Source organism: Tripterygium wilfordii, chromosome 22 (genome assembly GCF_013401445.1).
Source record: "Tripterygium wilfordii isolate XIE 37 chromosome 22, ASM1340144v1, whole genome shotgun sequence".
Lineage (NCBI taxonomy): Eukaryota > Viridiplantae > Streptophyta > Magnoliopsida > Celastrales > Celastraceae > Tripterygium > Tripterygium wilfordii.
The window spans coordinates 129,237-145,527 of NC_052253.1; the positions used below are offsets into that span (position 1 = coordinate 129,237).

At 37.4% G+C, this 16,291-nt stretch overlaps 5 protein-coding genes and 1 pseudogene across 10 annotated transcripts; 2 read left to right on the forward strand and 4 right to left on the reverse strand.

Moving 5' to 3' along the window:
- Positions 1-369: 369 nt before the first annotated feature.
- LOC119992179 (isopentenyl-diphosphate Delta-isomerase I) lies at positions 370-5,005 on the forward strand. The gene is made up of 6 exons (XM_038838842.1): positions 370-656; positions 961-1,016; positions 2,486-2,577; positions 3,237-3,339; positions 3,430-3,567; positions 4,478-5,005. Exons 1-6 carry the CDS (start codon positions 433-435, stop codon positions 4,729-4,731), a joined length of 867 nt encoding a protein of 288 aa, XP_038694770.1. The 5' UTR covers positions 370-432; the 3' UTR covers positions 4,732-5,005.
- Positions 5,006-5,507: 502 nt separating this feature from the next.
- On the forward strand, positions 5,508-7,422 carry LOC119991761 (putative 4-hydroxy-4-methyl-2-oxoglutarate aldolase 2). Of its 2 annotated transcripts, XM_038838206.1 has the most exons (3): positions 5,582-5,660; positions 6,101-6,166; positions 6,601-7,422. In XM_038838206.1, exon 3 carries the CDS (start codon positions 6,614-6,616, stop codon positions 7,112-7,114), a length of 501 nt encoding a protein of 166 aa, XP_038694134.1. In that variant the 5' UTR covers positions 5,582-5,660; positions 6,101-6,166; positions 6,601-6,613; the 3' UTR covers positions 7,115-7,422. The 2 variants fall into 2 exon arrangements, with proteins under 2 accessions (XP_038694133.1, XP_038694134.1); XM_038838205.1 differs by lacking the exon at positions 6,101-6,166 and having other exon boundaries at positions 5,508-5,660.
- A 73-nt stretch (positions 7,423-7,495) lies between these two features.
- On the reverse strand, positions 7,496-10,796 carry LOC119991759 (protection of telomeres protein 1a-like). Of its 5 annotated transcripts, none has more exons than XM_038838201.1 (10): positions 10,575-10,796; positions 10,353-10,489; positions 10,033-10,225; positions 9,668-9,735; positions 9,460-9,551; positions 8,821-9,102; positions 8,655-8,725; positions 8,471-8,529; positions 8,060-8,224; positions 7,496-7,944 (listed from the first exon to the last, which is right to left on the reverse strand). In XM_038838201.1, exons 1-10 carry the CDS (start codon positions 10,681-10,683, stop codon positions 7,741-7,743), a joined length of 1,380 nt encoding a protein of 459 aa, XP_038694129.1. In that variant the 5' UTR covers positions 10,684-10,796; the 3' UTR covers positions 7,496-7,740. The 5 variants fall into 5 exon arrangements, with proteins under 5 accessions (XP_038694129.1, XP_038694128.1, XP_038694130.1 ...); XM_038838200.1 differs by having other exon boundaries at positions 8,655-8,728; positions 10,575-10,795; XM_038838204.1 differs by having other exon boundaries at positions 7,803-7,944; positions 8,060-8,123.
- A 492-nt stretch (positions 10,797-11,288) lies between these two features.
- LOC119991701 (CRIB domain-containing protein RIC4-like) lies at positions 11,289-13,323 on the reverse strand. The gene is made up of 3 exons (XM_038838107.1): positions 12,005-13,323; positions 11,757-11,894; positions 11,289-11,666 (listed from the first exon to the last, which is right to left on the reverse strand). Exons 1-3 carry the CDS (start codon positions 12,147-12,149, stop codon positions 11,407-11,409), a joined length of 543 nt encoding a protein of 180 aa, XP_038694035.1. The 5' UTR covers positions 12,150-13,323; the 3' UTR covers positions 11,289-11,406.
- Positions 13,324-13,411: 88 nt separating this feature from the next.
- Positions 13,412-14,396, reverse strand: LOC119991702 (pentatricopeptide repeat-containing protein At2g33680-like). The gene has a single exon (XM_038838108.1). The coding sequence runs from the start codon at positions 14,202-14,204 to the stop codon at positions 13,680-13,682; it is 525 nt and encodes a 174-aa protein (XP_038694036.1). The 5' UTR covers positions 14,205-14,396; the 3' UTR covers positions 13,412-13,679.
- Positions 14,392-16,273, reverse strand: LOC119991700 (annotated as a pseudogene).
- Positions 16,274-16,291: the final 18 nt, after the last annotated feature.

Consider the following 16,291-nt stretch of genomic DNA (forward strand, 5'->3'; position numbering starts at 1 on the left):
TCTATATAGGAGTAGTAAATAACCAAAAGATATTTAAAGAAGCCATGTGAATATCCAAATCCTGAAAAATATTAAAACTCAAACAATCTCAAGAATTTTGACTGAATTATTAATTTTAGTTCCCATGAACCAAAATTATAAAAATATCAACAATTGATATATGAATAAATTTGTAATAGACTTTACATCAAATCATATCATGTGCATACAAGTGAAAATAAGTCTGTCTGAGATACCATACCAGCTATTGGGAAGTGTTTCGGAAAACATCTTCCAATCCAGGCAACATTATTGTAAATGAGACTACCCTTATAATATTAATATAAATCCAACTTCACCGAACCCATCCTCCCATCGTCTTCCCTCCTGGCTTAGAAAATATATATATAAATAACCATTTCAATTCAACAAGGGCGTCGCCTCAAGCTACTCATGTCTGTGGTCTCTCGCCTTGTATATACCACGCTTCGTCCCTTCCACCCTAACCACTTCTCCTCTCCACCTCTGGCTAGGTCTCCCTTACACCTTAATTCGTCTTCTCCTCCCTCCGCCAGCTCACTTTTGTCCGTTCGTGCAGCCACCACCAGCTTAGCCATGGGAGACGCCCCTGATGCCGGCATGGACGCTGTCCAGAGACGCCTTATGTTCGACGACGAGTATGTTCGAGTTTCTTCCCCTCTTTCGTTTTCTTTTCACATAATTCGATTTTTCATTTCTCTTTCCAACTCTTGCCCCCCCCCCCACCCCCTTTTTTTTTCCTTTGTATTTAAAGTGTTTTTTTCTGGTTGTATCGATATTTGATCAGTTTGTGCAATTGCCTAGCCGGATTTATTTTTCAATATGTTTGTTTCTGAGAAATTGGAATCCTGTGTTAGTCAACTTAGCTAAACTAATTTGTGTTCATCACGGTTCTCTGCTTTTGCACTTTCACATTTAACAAAACATTTTTTTACTTTGCAGATGCATTTTATTGGACGAGAATGATCGTGTGGTTGGGCATGATACCAAATACAATTGTACGTTATGTTCCAATTCTCAGTTTGCTCTCTGGATTTTGATATCGACTGTAACAGAGTCAATAGTACCAGATCCGGTATTCTGGGATATTGTTTTTCTAAATTCTACGGGTTAATTAGACTTTTAGTCACTGAAAGATAGACGTTGTTCACTTTTAGCACCGAAAGAATTTTTGTTACAAAGTTGTCACTCATTGTTTCAAAATGAGACATTTTAGGGATTCGGTCAGAATTGATCCAGTAACGGGCAGAGCTTGTGCTGATGTGGAATTTAGTCGAATTTTATTGGTCAATATATTATGAAGTGTAATTTTTTCAATTATTTAAAAAAATGAAAATTACACCTCAGCTTCTCCTCCAACAAAGAAAAACCCTAAATTCGTAATAGAAAATCCCCAACTTTCACAAACCCTCACTAGAAACTCACCGAACCACCTCAACCTTGCAAACCCACAACCTCAACCTAGCAAACCCACCACTCCGACCTCTCAATTTTCAATCATCAGTAAGAACATAACAACTTTATATTGTTATTCTGTTTTTCACTTTGCCTCTTTTTGTTGGTATGTTCATGTGCATTATCGATTGTTCTTCTTCTCTTTTGCTTTGATTATGCTAACAAGATGATAATCAAACTCCAATTCGCCTTTTGTAAAGCAGACTCCAAACAGAGAATTTCAAAGAAATGGGTATGGTAAGATTTTTTTAGAGAGATGAGAGAGTCAGAGAGGGGAAGAAAGAATACCGTTTTTTTTTAGATTTTTTTAATGACATGTCATTTTTTTGTTAATTCTTGTTGTTAGGAAAATTAGGTGGAATTTCCACGTAAGCATTTTAGACCAATAATTGTTGATTTACTGCCACATCAGTAGAGACCCTGACCGGAATAGTCTTAAATCTAACAGAATCCCTTAAATGTCTCATTTTAGAACAATGGGTGACGACTTTGTAACAAAAAATCTTTCGGTGCTAAAAGTGAACGACGCTTATCTTTCGGTGACTAAAAGTATAATTAACCCAAATTCTACTTATCGAAATGGGTTTTGGAGAGAAGATTTTTATGGACTTCGTTTTAGCAGAGACCCCTGATTTGGGCAAGCTTTCATTAAGAACCATTTTGTTCCTTTTAAAAAAGTGTGTTAAGATTCTAACTTGGTGTTTTCTCAATAATGGACGGCAAGATTTTGGCTTATTTGGGCTTCAGTTATCTTTATTAAGAATTTTTTTTTCTGGACTACTATTTCAATTCTCACCACCTCAATCCACCCCACCCACATAATTTGGAAGCAAAGAATAGAAGAGCTAGAAGTTTCTGCCTGGAGTTGTTAGTTCCAAGTCATTACCTTTTTCTCTAGATTCAGCTTACTAAATGGGTTCTTCACCCTCAATACTATTAAGCTCCTTCTACAACGTCTCTACTAATAGTTAGCATTATTTTCTTATTACTTGATGCTTTTACAAATCTGCAGGTCACTTGTGGGAAAAGATCTTAGCTGGAAATGCACTGCACAGGGCTTTCAGTGTGTTTTTGTTTAACTCAAAATATGAACTTCTTCTTCAGGTATTTGGCCATATTTTTTTGTGTGATAATTCCATAATTGTACGGGCTTACAAGTCTTGCACACTATTTCGGGACGCATCATAGCTGTTCTTAAAATCAAATACTTCTTTGATTTGATGTAATGGGAAGTCCATCACTAAGAGTTGGTTACTAGGAGGATGCTCTCAAAATGTGAGGATTCTTGACATGTTATCAAATTGCAATGAATATAATTTAAAAAATAAGGATGTTTGTAATGCACACTGCAAGGTTTCAGAAACTCAAAAACATAAGAGTTGACATGTGGCTAACAATGCTTAATACTTGGGATATGGTAGACGATCAACACATGTTTTGACCCTGTTGCGATCCTTTTCATTCTCAATTTGGAAGAAAATGAAAATTTCCATTTTGAGGATGAATTTTTTCATATTAGGATGCAGGGGGATTTTGTTGTGGTACTGCTCATATACAGTTGAAGTACTTCAGTGCTGCTCAATATCTTTCGTAATTGTGTGGGCTCCTTTGCCTAACCTCATTATGGCTTGACAATATTGAAAATCTTGTGGATTAGCCACATATTGAAAATCTAATGGATTAGCTACATTGCATTCTAAGCTCCTTTCATTAGTCCCTTGATGAGATGTCTGGTGGCACGGTTTTATTTTATTTCTTGGCAGCAACGCTCTGCAACAAAGGTAACATTCCCTCTTGTGTGGACGAACACCTGCTGTAGCCATCCTCTATACCGTGAATCCGAGCTCATTGATGAGGATGCTCTAGGTATATATTCACGAATATAGTTTATCAACTCTAAAGCCCAGCATTTATTGCAAGAAGAAATATGTTCATTTATTTTTATTATTTACCCAGGGGTGAGAAATGCTGCACAAAGAAAGCTTCTGGATGAGCTTGGTATCCCTGCAGTAGATGTGCCGGTTGATGAGTTCACCCCGCTAGGCCGGATGCTGTATAAGGCACCTTCTGATGGAAAGTGGGGAGAGCATGAACGTAAAATTTCTAACTTGTTTGCTTTGGCATTTTATTTTATCAGTGCTTTACGGGTGAACATGTGACTCAGTGGTAGAGTTGCAGGGGTGCGACTTAGAGGTCACATGTTCAATTCTTTGAAACATTTTCTCCACATATTATGTTATATTGTTATGTGGGGTAGAGTCCGCATACATCTTGTATGTCCCCGACTTGCCCACTGCGGGAGCCTTGTGCACGAGAGTTGTTTACCTCTTTATTTTATCAATGCTTTATGTTCCTTAATTTAAGATGGGTAGATGATCTTGTGGTTGCTGTAGTCTTGTTCTACTAATAGTTATGTTAGGCCTTGTTTCTTTCACAGGTAATATAATTTGCAATAAGGTGATGCCATCAAACTTATATTATTTTTAGGATTGCATCGCATTTTTCATTTAATAATGAGATCATGATAATTTAATTGTCAAAATTATGATCATATACCATATACTACGGTGATGATGATAATGACCGCATATTAAGGACGATGTCATACTCTCTTGAAACAATACCAGCAACGAGAAAAGGTTTGGGTAGGGTTTGAAGGGGCGCTATGGTTTTTCTTCCCCATATATGGGTTGCGTAGTAAAGGGATCTCCTATGGCCGTGGTAGTTTACAATGATAGTCTCTATTTTATCCTTGAGTAGCCTAATTTCCAGGCAATGAGAATATGAGATGATGTATTTTGGTAGTTAGAATCATACCCAATATGGTCTTTCAGTCTGACTTAGCACTGTAAGTTTAAACAAGTTCCTTGCATGCTAGTATTAACTATTTGTCATAACTCACCCCTTGACTTTGGTTTCATCTATAAAGTGCCCTTCACATTCTATATTTTTGTGAAAAAAAAACTTGAATCTTGAGTGTGTTTAATCTTGAGTTTGTATGCAGTGGATTACCTACTCTTCATCATCCGAGATGTTAACGTTAATCCCAACCCTGATGAAGTAGCTGATATTAAATACGTAAGTCGCGAGCAGTTGAAAGAGCTGATGAGGAAAGCAGATGCTGGTGAGGAGGGTCTAAAACTGTCACCGTGGTTCAGACTAGTGGTGGAAAACTTCTTGTTCAAATGGTGGGATCATGTTGAGAAAGGAAGTCTTGAGGAAGCTGCCGACATGAAAACAATTCACAAGTTGACCTAACAATGTGAGAGACTAGTTAAAACAGTTTGATAATGTTATTACTCACTTACTCCAATAAGTTAGAGCATGAGATGAGAAGAGTTCCTTCCTTCCATGCTAGTTGGCATTTTGTTGTGATTAGCTTCTGATCTTCCTGAGAAGCGTTCTTTTCCATGAAATGCTGAATTTGGATTAAATTTTTGAACTGGTTCGGCCTGTGCTTATGGTTTGGCTATTTGTTAAGGATCGCTTGATCTTTCACCCTTAATTCTTGATTTTGGTTGACAGGACTCGATTGGAAGGTGTTTTTTTTTTTGGCATTATATGGTTAAACTGTTACATTTTAATCACCCAAAACTTAAGATCTGTTACATTACCTCTAGGTGTGTGTTGTCTGAGGTCTTTTTTTCCAAAATAACACCCCTGACAAAGTATTTCTGGACATAACATTGGAATGAAATTATTTCTCAGTATAATACCCTACATCATCAAAGTGGGCCTGATTTTTTTTTAAAAAAATTACGATCACGCCATCTATTGTGTTACTTTGGAAAAAGAACTGTGTTGTCTTTTTAGACTTTAGGCATCATCATCATATGAACTGCAGTTCTCTCAAGCTTAAAAGGGGCTTTCAAGTAAAATACTAAATAAATAAAAACTTGAAGAAGAAATGTGACGTCATAATCACAATCACGTGATCACAATAGATGATGTGATCATTAACACTACCACAAAAGCCCAATCTCCTCCACTTAATTTAATAATAATAATGGGGATCAGAAAAAAGCAAATAGTCCCACGCGCTTTACAGCAAGTGGAGTTCTCTCTCTCGCTTGCTTATTACTCACTCTCTCTGTCCGTCTATTTCAGTTCCTTTTCGTCTCTGTTATATAATTGAATCGCCAAGCGTTGTTGGCGCTCGCTACATTTCTCTGCGGGATCAATCGGAGGTAAATTCTCGACCACCATTCCGTGAGTCTTAATTGTGTGTGTGTGTGTGTTTTTTTTTTTTTTTTAATTTTTATGATTGAAGCTGCTGTTTTGTTTATGTATCCCAAAGTGATTCGAGTTTTAGATGCAAATGTAAAAAAGGGAAAGTCATCAACTTAGATTTCGATGCCTCTGTTTTTCATTAGATAGCTTTGAATTTGATTTGATTGTTAAGTGATTTCATTGGATCTTAGATTTTCAATGGCTTTCGACGAATTTAATCTTCTTTTCGTTCCTGATTAGTGTCTGCTTCGCCTCTCTATGTGGATTGCTTTCCAATATTAGAATGTTCCTGTTTATCTATGCTTGGAGCAGACATATGGCATGGATTCAGTTTAACTGCTCTTCCTCTAAACAGTAGATCTGCCTGCTTATCTTGTCCATCAATGTTTAAAATCAGCGACTGCAGATAAGGGAACTCCGGCTGGTAGCACAGTCTAACTATAAGAGAGCTCCGGATGATAAGGTTAGGAAGATAGTTCATAGTTATATAGGTATTCATTCGGAATAACGCATGGAGTGAAAACAAACAGCAGGGAGACATGTTGGCAATCAATTTCATGCCAACTGTTGATTGCAGGGTCAATGACTCAATGTAAATAATCACGACACAACTTTTGAAAACAATTTGGCTTGGCTTGCTGACTTATGTGAATCCTATTATTAAGTTCTCATAATGTTTGCCGAGCTCCTGCAGTGAGTGAAATATATATAGTTGTTGGGCATATAATCTGCAACCTCTGCCTTGGTATCTCTTTTACTAGAAATGTTTTCACACGATTGCTATATAATATTGTGTATGTTCTCATGGACCGTATGGGAGTTGCTTTTGTTGGATGTTTTATCAGGAAACTCTGTTATATCTTTAAATACGTTTGATTTTTTTTCCCAATCTTGAAGGTGCTCATAATATATGGCGTTCGTAACAACCGCTGAAGTTTGTGATGCAAACCCGCAACTTCTTGTGAGTGGTGAACTCCGAGCACTCCAACCAATTTTTCAGATATATGGTAGACGCCCGATGTTCTCTGGACCAATAGTAACGCTCAAGGTGTTTGAAGACAATGTTTTGGTTCGTGAGTTTCTTGAGGAGAAAGGAAATGGCAGAGTTCTCGTGGTAGATGGTGGTGGGAGTTTAAGGTGTGCCATATTGGGAGGCAATCCTGTAGTACAAGCTCAAAATAATGGATGGGCAGGTATAGTGGTTAATGGCTGTATAAGGGATGTTGATGAAATCAATGGTTGTGATATTGGTGTTAGAGCTCTAGCTTCTCATCCCATGAAAGCCAATAAGAAAGGAATTGGAGAGAAACATGTCCCGATAACCATTGCTGGGACCAGAATTTGTGATGGGGAATGGCTCTATGCGGACACCGATGGCATCCTAATTTCTCGCACAGAACTGTCTGTCTGAGCTTCTTGTCCACAAAACAGATTTTGTGACAACCCATTTGTGGAAGTAGGCTGTATTTTTATGCTTTATTTGTGATCTTGTGTTGCTTGAGCTCTTTCTTGAATTTTAGAACATGGGAACAAGCAATGTTGTTCACTCTGCCTATGTAAATTGCTGATGGGTGGGCAAAGTTCACTGGCGTGTTCTTTGAAGGGACCCTTGGTGTCATTTGAGTTGACTTCCTCCTTTATGTCCTTGATCATCTCATCGAAACTCTTTGATATCTAATGTTGCCTGATGGCTTAATATGGAGAACAATTTTAATAGGATTTAGCAGTGCCAATAAACATGCAAGTACAAATACTTTAAAGAGACGTGTGCTTACAAATTTACAATCACAGCTGCAAAAGTACCATGTACAAATGAACATTTATACAGGACGGTACAGAGAACATACTTTCAGCCATTATGCATTGTTTACAGCTTTCCAAAATGATGCTCGAGAATGCTTAAAGTAGCCTCAAATGACCAAAAAATATACATATAGAGCTTGTACAAACATAAATACCCTAAAAGAAGGATCAAGTGATAAAGCTATACAACCACCATCAAAAAGAGCTAGAAGGTATATTTGTACCTTGCAAGACCTATATCAAGAGTTTAGTATCACACAATTTATATATCTGATTCCCTTCATTATCACTTTCCAAGGAAATACAACATCTAATCCATGGAGGATGTCTTAAAAAGGTACTATCATCATTGATATTTTGATGCCTGGGCACCCCAAGCAATTGCTTGATCTTCATGGCCAATGAATCAGCCGTAGCACAATCGCCGAAAAAATATTCCTGAGATCAGTAGACAAACAAGGAAAACAAAATAACTCTTGAATGTTAAAAAAGGCTGTCTATGATTGATTATACCAAGTAAGTTGGACAAGGATTGATAACTTAAGAATATTACCCATTCATTGTCATCTAAACTGGCATGTATTCTTGCTGTTGAGTCCTCTAGCGTCAACCTCATCCTACGTTCATCAAGTCTATCAGGTAGATAGAAGTCCTCAACTAGTGAAGGACAAATCGCAATCACACGAATAACACAACAAAATAAAGGATCAGACGAAACCTGCAAAATACGCAGCTTTAAATCAAATCATGCTATATAGGGCAACGCAATTTAATTCAGTACATTGAAAAACTAATAAAATATCAATGACTCTGTTTAACATTCACTTGAATCAGATTCAACACGTATATGTATATTATCTTTTAAAATCACATAACCAACTGATGGTTGCACAATAAAAGTAGTTACTATGTAGAGTGTAGACGCACTAAGAAAAGAAAATTAATTTCCAAATAGCTTGCTGACCTCTTTGTAAACCAAAACATCCATCAAAGTCACAAACTGAACATCACTGTAGTTTATCTCTGCAAGGAGGGTAAGCAAATTACTACACATTCATCAGATTTTATATCAAAATTAACAAAATAAAAACAACTAAAGTAAACGAAAAGAATCTAAATAATAGATGTGAGATGACAGAAATCAATACCAGTTAAACAATTGGGATAAAGAAAACTCCAGAGAGAAGAACGACATCCCTTTCTAGCCTTCTCTTGGAATCTCCTAGTTCAAGCAAACGCACAATTAAGCAAGGGAACTATCATATCAGAAAATTATATCCAATGATGTTTAATCGGGTAAAACAGACACCCTACCTTATGCGATCTACGACAATCCCGTCATTGTTTGAAAGAAGTCTAACTTTTGAAGTAGGTCCTAAGAGGCCGTACCACAATCCTGAAGATACTTGACAAACCATATTCCGAATTCTAATCCACTTTTCCACAGGTCTGAAGTACACACCAAGATTCTCATGCACCTCATCTGCTTTTACTCTTAAAACAGTTCCAACGTGTTTAAATTTTTGGAGGATATCATTTGGTAAAGTAGAACACTCGATTTGTAAGGGCAGTGGATTTTTCTCTTCATCTTTCAGACTGTAAGACAAAAATAACTATATTGCATTAATCAAGTCCAAAATAAGGATGCTGAGGCCATGTAATATTTCAAAACTTAATCTTTTCGCCGTTTCCTAATCCCTACTATTCTCATTGATTGCTTTCCCTTTGCTTACTTGTGAACAAATTATCCCCTTCTCACGGACTTCGAATGATTTTTACTTCAAATAATAAAAATAAAAGATTTTAATGTGGAGAGAAAAAAAGCAACATACATTTTTACACTTACTATTAAATGGATACACAAATGTTATGCTGGACGAATTCCTTTTAATAAGCACTGAATGAGCTACCTAAAGGAAATCTAAGCAACAGAGAATAAAAACGAGAGCTTACTTTCCCTCTATGCTTAATGGAGGGACATCAGCTCCATCCCACACAAAAAGCATCCACATATCATCACGACTGTCATGAGCGACATATTGGACCTTTCACATACAAGAAAATATATGATATGAATTAAATTTTATAGCTGTAGGAAGAATAACTTTAAGCTGAATCAAAACAGTAATTTGTCAAACATAAAAATACTGGGAAAAAATACCTTGCATACGAGATCAAAATATACATTCTCTTTGATATCACTCAAAGATACGAGATATTCACTTGTTCCTAAACCAAAAGATTAAAGTTAAACATAAGTCATTACTACAAAAAACTATCTGAACCTACACCCTCCTAAATTCATGACCCTAGCAATGCTTCAGTAAGAAACAACGCATACACAAGTTCACATGTATGATGTATGTGAGAACAATATATTTCCATATTAAGCATTTACATAAGCATAACAATAGTTTGTATGCATGCATATCATAATTCAAATTCAAAATAAATGGACTAACCAACTTCGACAGTTCGACCTAAATATCAAAACAGAACAATTCATAAGAATGTGAAGCTACCTACCTGAATCAAGTAGCTGATTGAGAACAAGCCATCTTCTTAGATCCCTCACGAGATTTTTGTCCAATGGTGATAAGTGGAATCGTGAATAAGTTTGATAATAGAATACATTTTGAGTCTCCATTCCAGTGAACAAGGCATAAGATGAATATTTCCATTTAAAAACGGCATAGACCTCGGAATCAAACATCTCAACCTGGAATTTTTACTGTCCATATTAGCATAAATTTGAAATTAAGAATAACAAAAGGACACTATCTCAAACGAACAACGAACAAGCAAAAAAGCTCGAGTCTGACTACAAAAAGCCGAAAAGCACGCACCTTTACATGGCGGAGTAAGATCAAGTCGCCATACGACTGAGCAATCGGAAGCTTATGTTGTGCCTCCACGAAAACGTGTACAGGTAACTCAGGTTTCTGCTGTGACTGGTCCACTATCTTCAAAATGGAAACATAATCTACAAGAAAAAACACATACACAAAAATAGAGATCAAACAAATGCAGAATAAACAAAAAGCATAATTCCCGGAACAAACACTCACCAGTTCCATGGCTCATCCTGGGAAAGCTGAACTCCATAACAACTCCAAGAAGATCCACCCAATCCCCAACGTGATTCCTCACCTCTCTGATGGTTATTAGCTTTCCCATTTATTTTTTTTTGTATTCGAGACTTCAAAATCAAAATCATCAAAACTGAAACCCTAGCCAGTTCGAGAGCCGAGTGAACATTGGATTTGACATGAAAGGCGCCGTTCACCAAAACTCAACCGTTAGATCGTGACCGTTGGTTGTCATTCCGTGGGCTTAATTAGTTTATCTCGAAACTTTGGGCCTTCATGTGTTCTCATTTATGGGCCCAATTAGTACGATTATAACCCAAATTAATTTTCTGAAGTATATGAATTAACCAATTAAGTTCCATAATTACCAAATGACAAATGTAAATATGAATTTTTTTTTAACTAGAACAATATCATACAAATTTTCCATTTGAACATTCGATATGGGTCTAACTCGGGCCGTTGAACGCGTGCACACAACGATTTCCTATTAGATGATAGAATAAGTTGAACCAAAACTCATCTCATAACTACAAAAATATTGTTCCCCTAGTGGAATCAAAGGTCCATACAATTTGACACTATATATATAATTACAATAATTGAAGTATTGAGGAGTAAGACTACATACAGAATTGTATCACTCAAACTTAAATTTTAAAATGCACAGATAATAGAAAATGGGAGAGAAGCTGGAACAACTTCTTCTTCTTTTTTCTTAGCGGTATGCCTGTGTTATATATGTATATAGACATTTTAATACATACAAACCCATCAAAAATCCACCAAGATCTATCATTACCCAATAATATCAATATCCACTTTCATCTCTTGAGCTTAGCTTGGATAAACCCTTATCAAGATCAGATGCATGATGATGAGCTTGAGCAGCCATTGAAAGCTCAAATTGCTTCAAAGGAGGAGGAGGAGGAGGAGGAGGGGAAGGAGGAGAGAGCAATTCAGGGCCAATGAGATCGTCCCACCCAATGTGTGTCACATGCTTCACATCTGTTGGACCCCCTATTTCCATCGCCATCTCTAGATCATCATCTTCCATGCCTTCCTTGTATACTATAAGATTAAGATGTAGGAATGATTTCATATGAAAAATTGTATCAAAATAATTTACACACACATATATATTTGAAGTTTTGAACTTACCAAACAAGTGAGAAAAGGTCTTGAAAAGCCTGTGAAATCCAGTGGAAATGTGAGGCTTTGGAAGAGACTGGAGAAACCTCGTTGAATTCTTCATACTTTGATCACTGGATGATCTTTCCTCCTCGTCTTCTTTCGTCCCTTCACAAGAATTAATATTGATGAAGCCATGAGAATAAATATATAATTAAAAAGTGAAAAAATTGGAGTGAAACAGAGAGAGAGAGAGAGAGAGGGAGGGAGAGCTAGACTTGATAATGAGTTGATTGTGTGTGTCTTAGTTCTAGGCCTGTTGTTTTGATCATCAGTAGTAGTGCCCAAAGCCACACTTGATTCAGAGACACAACCAATAGAGAAAGGAAGGAGAACAAGTCTTTCCATTCTATCTCTGATCATTTCTTCATCAATACCCACAACACCAGAAATAGATATTAAAAGGGCAAAGATTCACAAGTATAAAAAAAAATGACACTAGAACATATAGTAGTTGAGAGAAATATTTGCAAAAGACGATGGAGGTGGAATTGGTTTGTTATAATGCATGGATTGGGGGGTATAGCTAGTTGCTGGTGCTTGGCTTTGTTATCAAGTTAGAATAATGATACGTATAACAAGTCAAAAATACATTTGAGTAGGTTTGGTAGAGACTGAAAAAGATATATTTGTGAATACCTAACTGATAATGGGGCAATGTTATTGTTGTAATTTTCCGACTATCAACTATATCATCTTTTCACAATGCAAACATATGATTATGTACATTTGTTTTGAGGGTATATGTGGTCCAATTGGGCAACTAATGACCCCAACAGTTGCATGGTTTGGAACATGAAATCAGCCCAAGTAGGTGGAACTACTATGTTTAGCCAAAGTGGTCTACAGCAGGGTCCGTGTTTCACTTGCCAGTCTTATAGTATAAGCGACCATTCCACGTCCCTATCCATGTTCTTTTGTTCTTTCCTTTTCTATTCTTTCTCTAGTGTTTGTTTGTGTGCATTTTTCTGTTTACTTTACTTAATTTGGACTCTATCAACTTCCAAGAAGTGCAACAAAAGCAATCATTCCTACTAAATTTCATAAGACTTTGATTGTAAATGGAGCCTAGACAAGTATTTCTTGATTCAAAAGAAGTTGGAAACATGATTGATAGTTGGAATACATAGTTAGATTCGTTGAGAAACATAGAATCTATATGCTGGAGATACCTGTCTCTAATTTAATATTTTTTATGGACAAACAACCATATCAATTCTATCAAAGAAATCGGTTTTTGGCTTTAAGCCTTCAACCATCAAATTCCCAATAAAAGTGTCAATCGTTCTCCTTTCAGAAATCAGATTTTGACCCTTGTAATCCTAACGAGTATCATTACAGTTCCTGTTGATTGGAAAGAGGAAGGGAAGGGGTGAAAAACAGAAATGTGTAGGTTAGAAAAGGCTGATAGTTACTATTGTTAAGTTCTTACCAGTACTACAAGCAATTTTTTAAAGGGTGCAGCAATAAATATTTATGCTTATCAGCAGATCTAGTCTAAGCAGGCTAAATATTAGTCCACAGTCAAGAAAGAAAAAGGATTGAAGTCGTCGTAATACCTACGTGCAGTCAGTTCAGTCTCCACCACTTCTAGTTCATAAGACTCGGTCAGTCAAGACATACCTGATGGTCTTGCAAGTAGGTGTCCTCAGTGTTGGATGATGCTGTAAGCAATTGCAAGATTTTCGTCATTGGGGATAAAAGCACTTCTCCTTGTTCTTGGCGTACATATCAGATGAGCTCCCAATTTCCTTCAGTCTTCCAATTAGCTCATCCAAGAATCAATATGCTTTAAATTCTTTTGGTGGGGACAAAAGTATGGACCTAATTCTTCAGTTAGATCCTAGATTGACCAGGGACTTTGTTAACCCCCTCTCTGTTGCATCAAAGTCCTCACTCTAGCCACTTCTTCCCAACTATGACTGTTAGCAAATAAATTTGATGATAAAACATGAGGAACTGCATCAGATGGTCCGAGACCCATTTTCCCATCTCCCCATTTTTGTGAAGGAAACAAGAAGAGATAAATGACCTCCAAACTGCAGTCGGATGCGAGATACCATTTTCATCAATGAGCTCCTTCACCTTAGTCAAGTGGCCAGTGCGACCATAAAGATCAACCATACAAGTGAGATGCTCAATTCCAGGCTTGATGCTGTATTCTTTCATCAAGCTGAAATATCTCCAGCCTTCTTCAAGCTGCCATGTATGGATGCATGCAGTTAAAACCCCTACAAACGTAATCTCATTAGGTCCAGTTCCTTCAGTGATCATATTATCAAATGATTGCAAAGCCTCCTCCCCTTTCCCGTGTAAAGCACAGGCAGATATCATGGAAGTCCAAATGATGACATCTGGACTCTTAGTTTCTCTAAAAATCATCCCAGCATCATTCAAGTTTCCACATTTGCTGCACATATCAATCAACGAGGAGCCCAAGTGAGCATCCACCTTTTGCCCAACTTTCGACCATATCCCAAATTCCTAGCATTAGCACAAGCAGAAACAATGTTTGTAAGGGTAAATCCATCCACCTTAACCTGCTCGAAAACCATAGAGCTAAATGCTCTCATAGGCTCATAGCATCTTCGTACTCTCATAGGCTGTAGCCCTGGACCTGTCAACCATATCCCAAATTCCTAGTATTAGCACAAGCAAAAGCAAGGCTTGTAAGGGTAAATCCATCCACCTTAACCTGCTCGAAAACCATAGAACTAAATGCTCTCATAGGCTCATAGCATCTTCGTACTCTCATAGGCTGTAGCCATGGACAATGGACCTGTCGACCGTATCCCAAATTCCAAGCATTAGCACAAGCAGAAACAATGCTTGTAAGGATAAATCCATCCACCTTAACCTGCTTGAAAACCATAGAGCTAAATGCTCTCATAGGCTCATAGCATCTTCGTACTCTCCATTTCGAACATACCCAGAAATGATTGAACTCCACAAAACAATTTCCTCCATTGATTTATCATAAGTGGCCTTCTCACTTTGTACCGTCAAATTTTCCATTGGCATTTTTCTGAAGATGGCCAATGCCTCCCCCTATCTTCCCACATTTGCAATACATATCCACAGGTAAATTTCTTATGAATCCATCATTGTAAATCCCAAGTCTCAAAACCTGGCTATAAATTTGCTTCCCTAGTGTCAATATGGACAAACTTGAGACCATACCTGAAGGCTGAAGCTATAGAAAAGGAGACTTCGTTTGATGGAGGGCCACTTTCCACCATCTCATAAAGCACCTCCACTGCAGTTCTCTCGAACCCATTTCGTGTCAGCCCATCTAGGAGTGTATTCCAACTGGCAATATCTTTCAAGGGCAAGCTTCTAAACAAATTTATGGACTTCTCCACATCCCCTAAAAGCAAATATGCACCAATAATTATATTCCATGATGCAGTATCTCTGGAATTCATCAATCCAAACAATCTTATAGCATAATCAAAAGCCCCGTATTTTTGATCAAGAATTGAATTCTCCAACACAACATCTTGGGCAATGCCATTTCTCAATATCCACCAGTGAATGGCCTTTCCATTCCTATACTCACGCAAACTAGAGCAACACTTGAAAACAATAGACGCAGTAAACTGATTCGGACAAACGCCCTCAGTTTGCATCTTCCCGAAACAACTCAAAACCACCATCGGGTACCCGATTTCGAGCAAAACCTGACACAGGAATAGTCCAGGACATGGCATCTTTAGTGGGAATTTCATCGAACAGCTTGTGTGCGCGATGCAGATTTGATGATTCAACATACAAGCCCAAGAGATGGTTATCCACAGGAAGATTTTGAAGAGACCCATCTTTCAGAGACCGTGCGTGAAGTGTCTCTGCCATTAGAACATTAGTGGAATCACCTGACACTGAAGAAGCACGACTTTGGGATTGAAACCAGAGAAGAAAATTTAAGTCGTTTAAAAAGTGAATTGTTGCTCGTGCAAGTCCATCTCATACTTTGTCGAATTCAATCGTTTCATTGACTTCTCTAATAAATTCAAGAACAATATGCCAATATGGGTGATCTATATAAGAATATAATTTAACGACCTCATTAGCCATTTTTATCACGAGTAAGATTCACTGGACTATCAATTTGTGCTTGCTGCTAATGGTGCCTGACTGACTTTATCCCTGTTCCAGCTTCACTGTGCCTGACACAATATATATACATATATATAATGGTAGTTAAGCGGTTAAGCCATGAGCATCAAATGATAAATAAAATAACAAATTATTAACAAAAGGTCGTTGAGGGACAATATAAATAAATAAATTACCTGGAAATAGTAAAAGCAGTTTTATGAAGCGATCCGAGTTTCCGGTACCCGGTTTGATCTACCCACACTCGATAATAAGAAACTCGCCTTCTCAACGCACCACGTGTCAGTATTAAAATATGGAATCATCGTTGACGTAAGCCCAAAAGCCAATAATTTTCCAAATCAAACGGAAGCTTCGATGACGTGTCGAGACGAGCAAGAGAGTGGTGG

What these genes read in the sequence shown, in the direction of transcription:
- LOC119991702 (XM_038838108.1), bottom strand. Translation starts at nt 14,204, where the DNA reads ATGTGCAGCAAATGTGGAAACTTGAATGATGCTGGGATGATTTTTAGA.
- LOC119991701 (XM_038838107.1), bottom strand. Translation starts at nt 12,149, where the DNA reads ATGATCAGAGATAGAATGGAAAGACTTGTTCTCCTTCCTTTCTCTATT. An exon ending in CACAATCAACTCATTATCAA is followed by an intron (nt 11,895 to 12,004) that starts GTCTAGCTCTCC and finishes ATTCTTGTGAAG; the next exon opens with GGACGAAAGAAGACGAGGAG. An exon ending in GACCTTTTCTCACTTGTTTG is followed by an intron (nt 11,667 to 11,756) that starts GTAAGTTCAAAA and finishes TTAATCTTATAG; the next exon opens with TATACAAGGAAGGCATGGAA.
- LOC119992179 (XM_038838842.1), top strand. Translation starts at nt 433, where the DNA reads ATGTCTGTGGTCTCTCGCCTTGTATATACCACGCTTCGTCCCTTCCAC. An exon ending in CGCCTTATGTTCGACGACGA is followed by an intron (nt 657 to 960) that starts GTATGTTCGAGT and finishes TTTACTTTGCAG; the next exon opens with ATGCATTTTATTGGACGAGA. An exon ending in AAAGTGGGGAGAGCATGAAC is followed by an intron (nt 3,568 to 4,477) that starts GTAAAATTTCTA and finishes GTTTGTATGCAG; the next exon opens with TGGATTACCTACTCTTCATC.
- LOC119991759 (XM_038838200.1), bottom strand. Translation starts at nt 10,683, where the DNA reads ATGGGAAAGCTAATAACCATCAGAGAGGTGAGGAATCACGTTGGGGAT. An exon ending in ATTGTCGTAGATCGCATAAG is followed by an intron (nt 8,729 to 8,820) that starts GTAGGGTGTCTG and finishes TGCTTGAACTAG; the next exon opens with GAGATTCCAAGAGAAGGCTA. An exon ending in TTATCCCAATTGTTTAACTG is followed by an intron (nt 8,530 to 8,654) that starts GTATTGATTTCT and finishes CCCTCCTTGCAG; the next exon opens with AGATAAACTACAGTGATGTT.
- LOC119991761 (XM_038838205.1), top strand. Translation starts at nt 6,614, where the DNA reads ATGGCGTTCGTAACAACCGCTGAAGTTTGTGATGCAAACCCGCAACTT.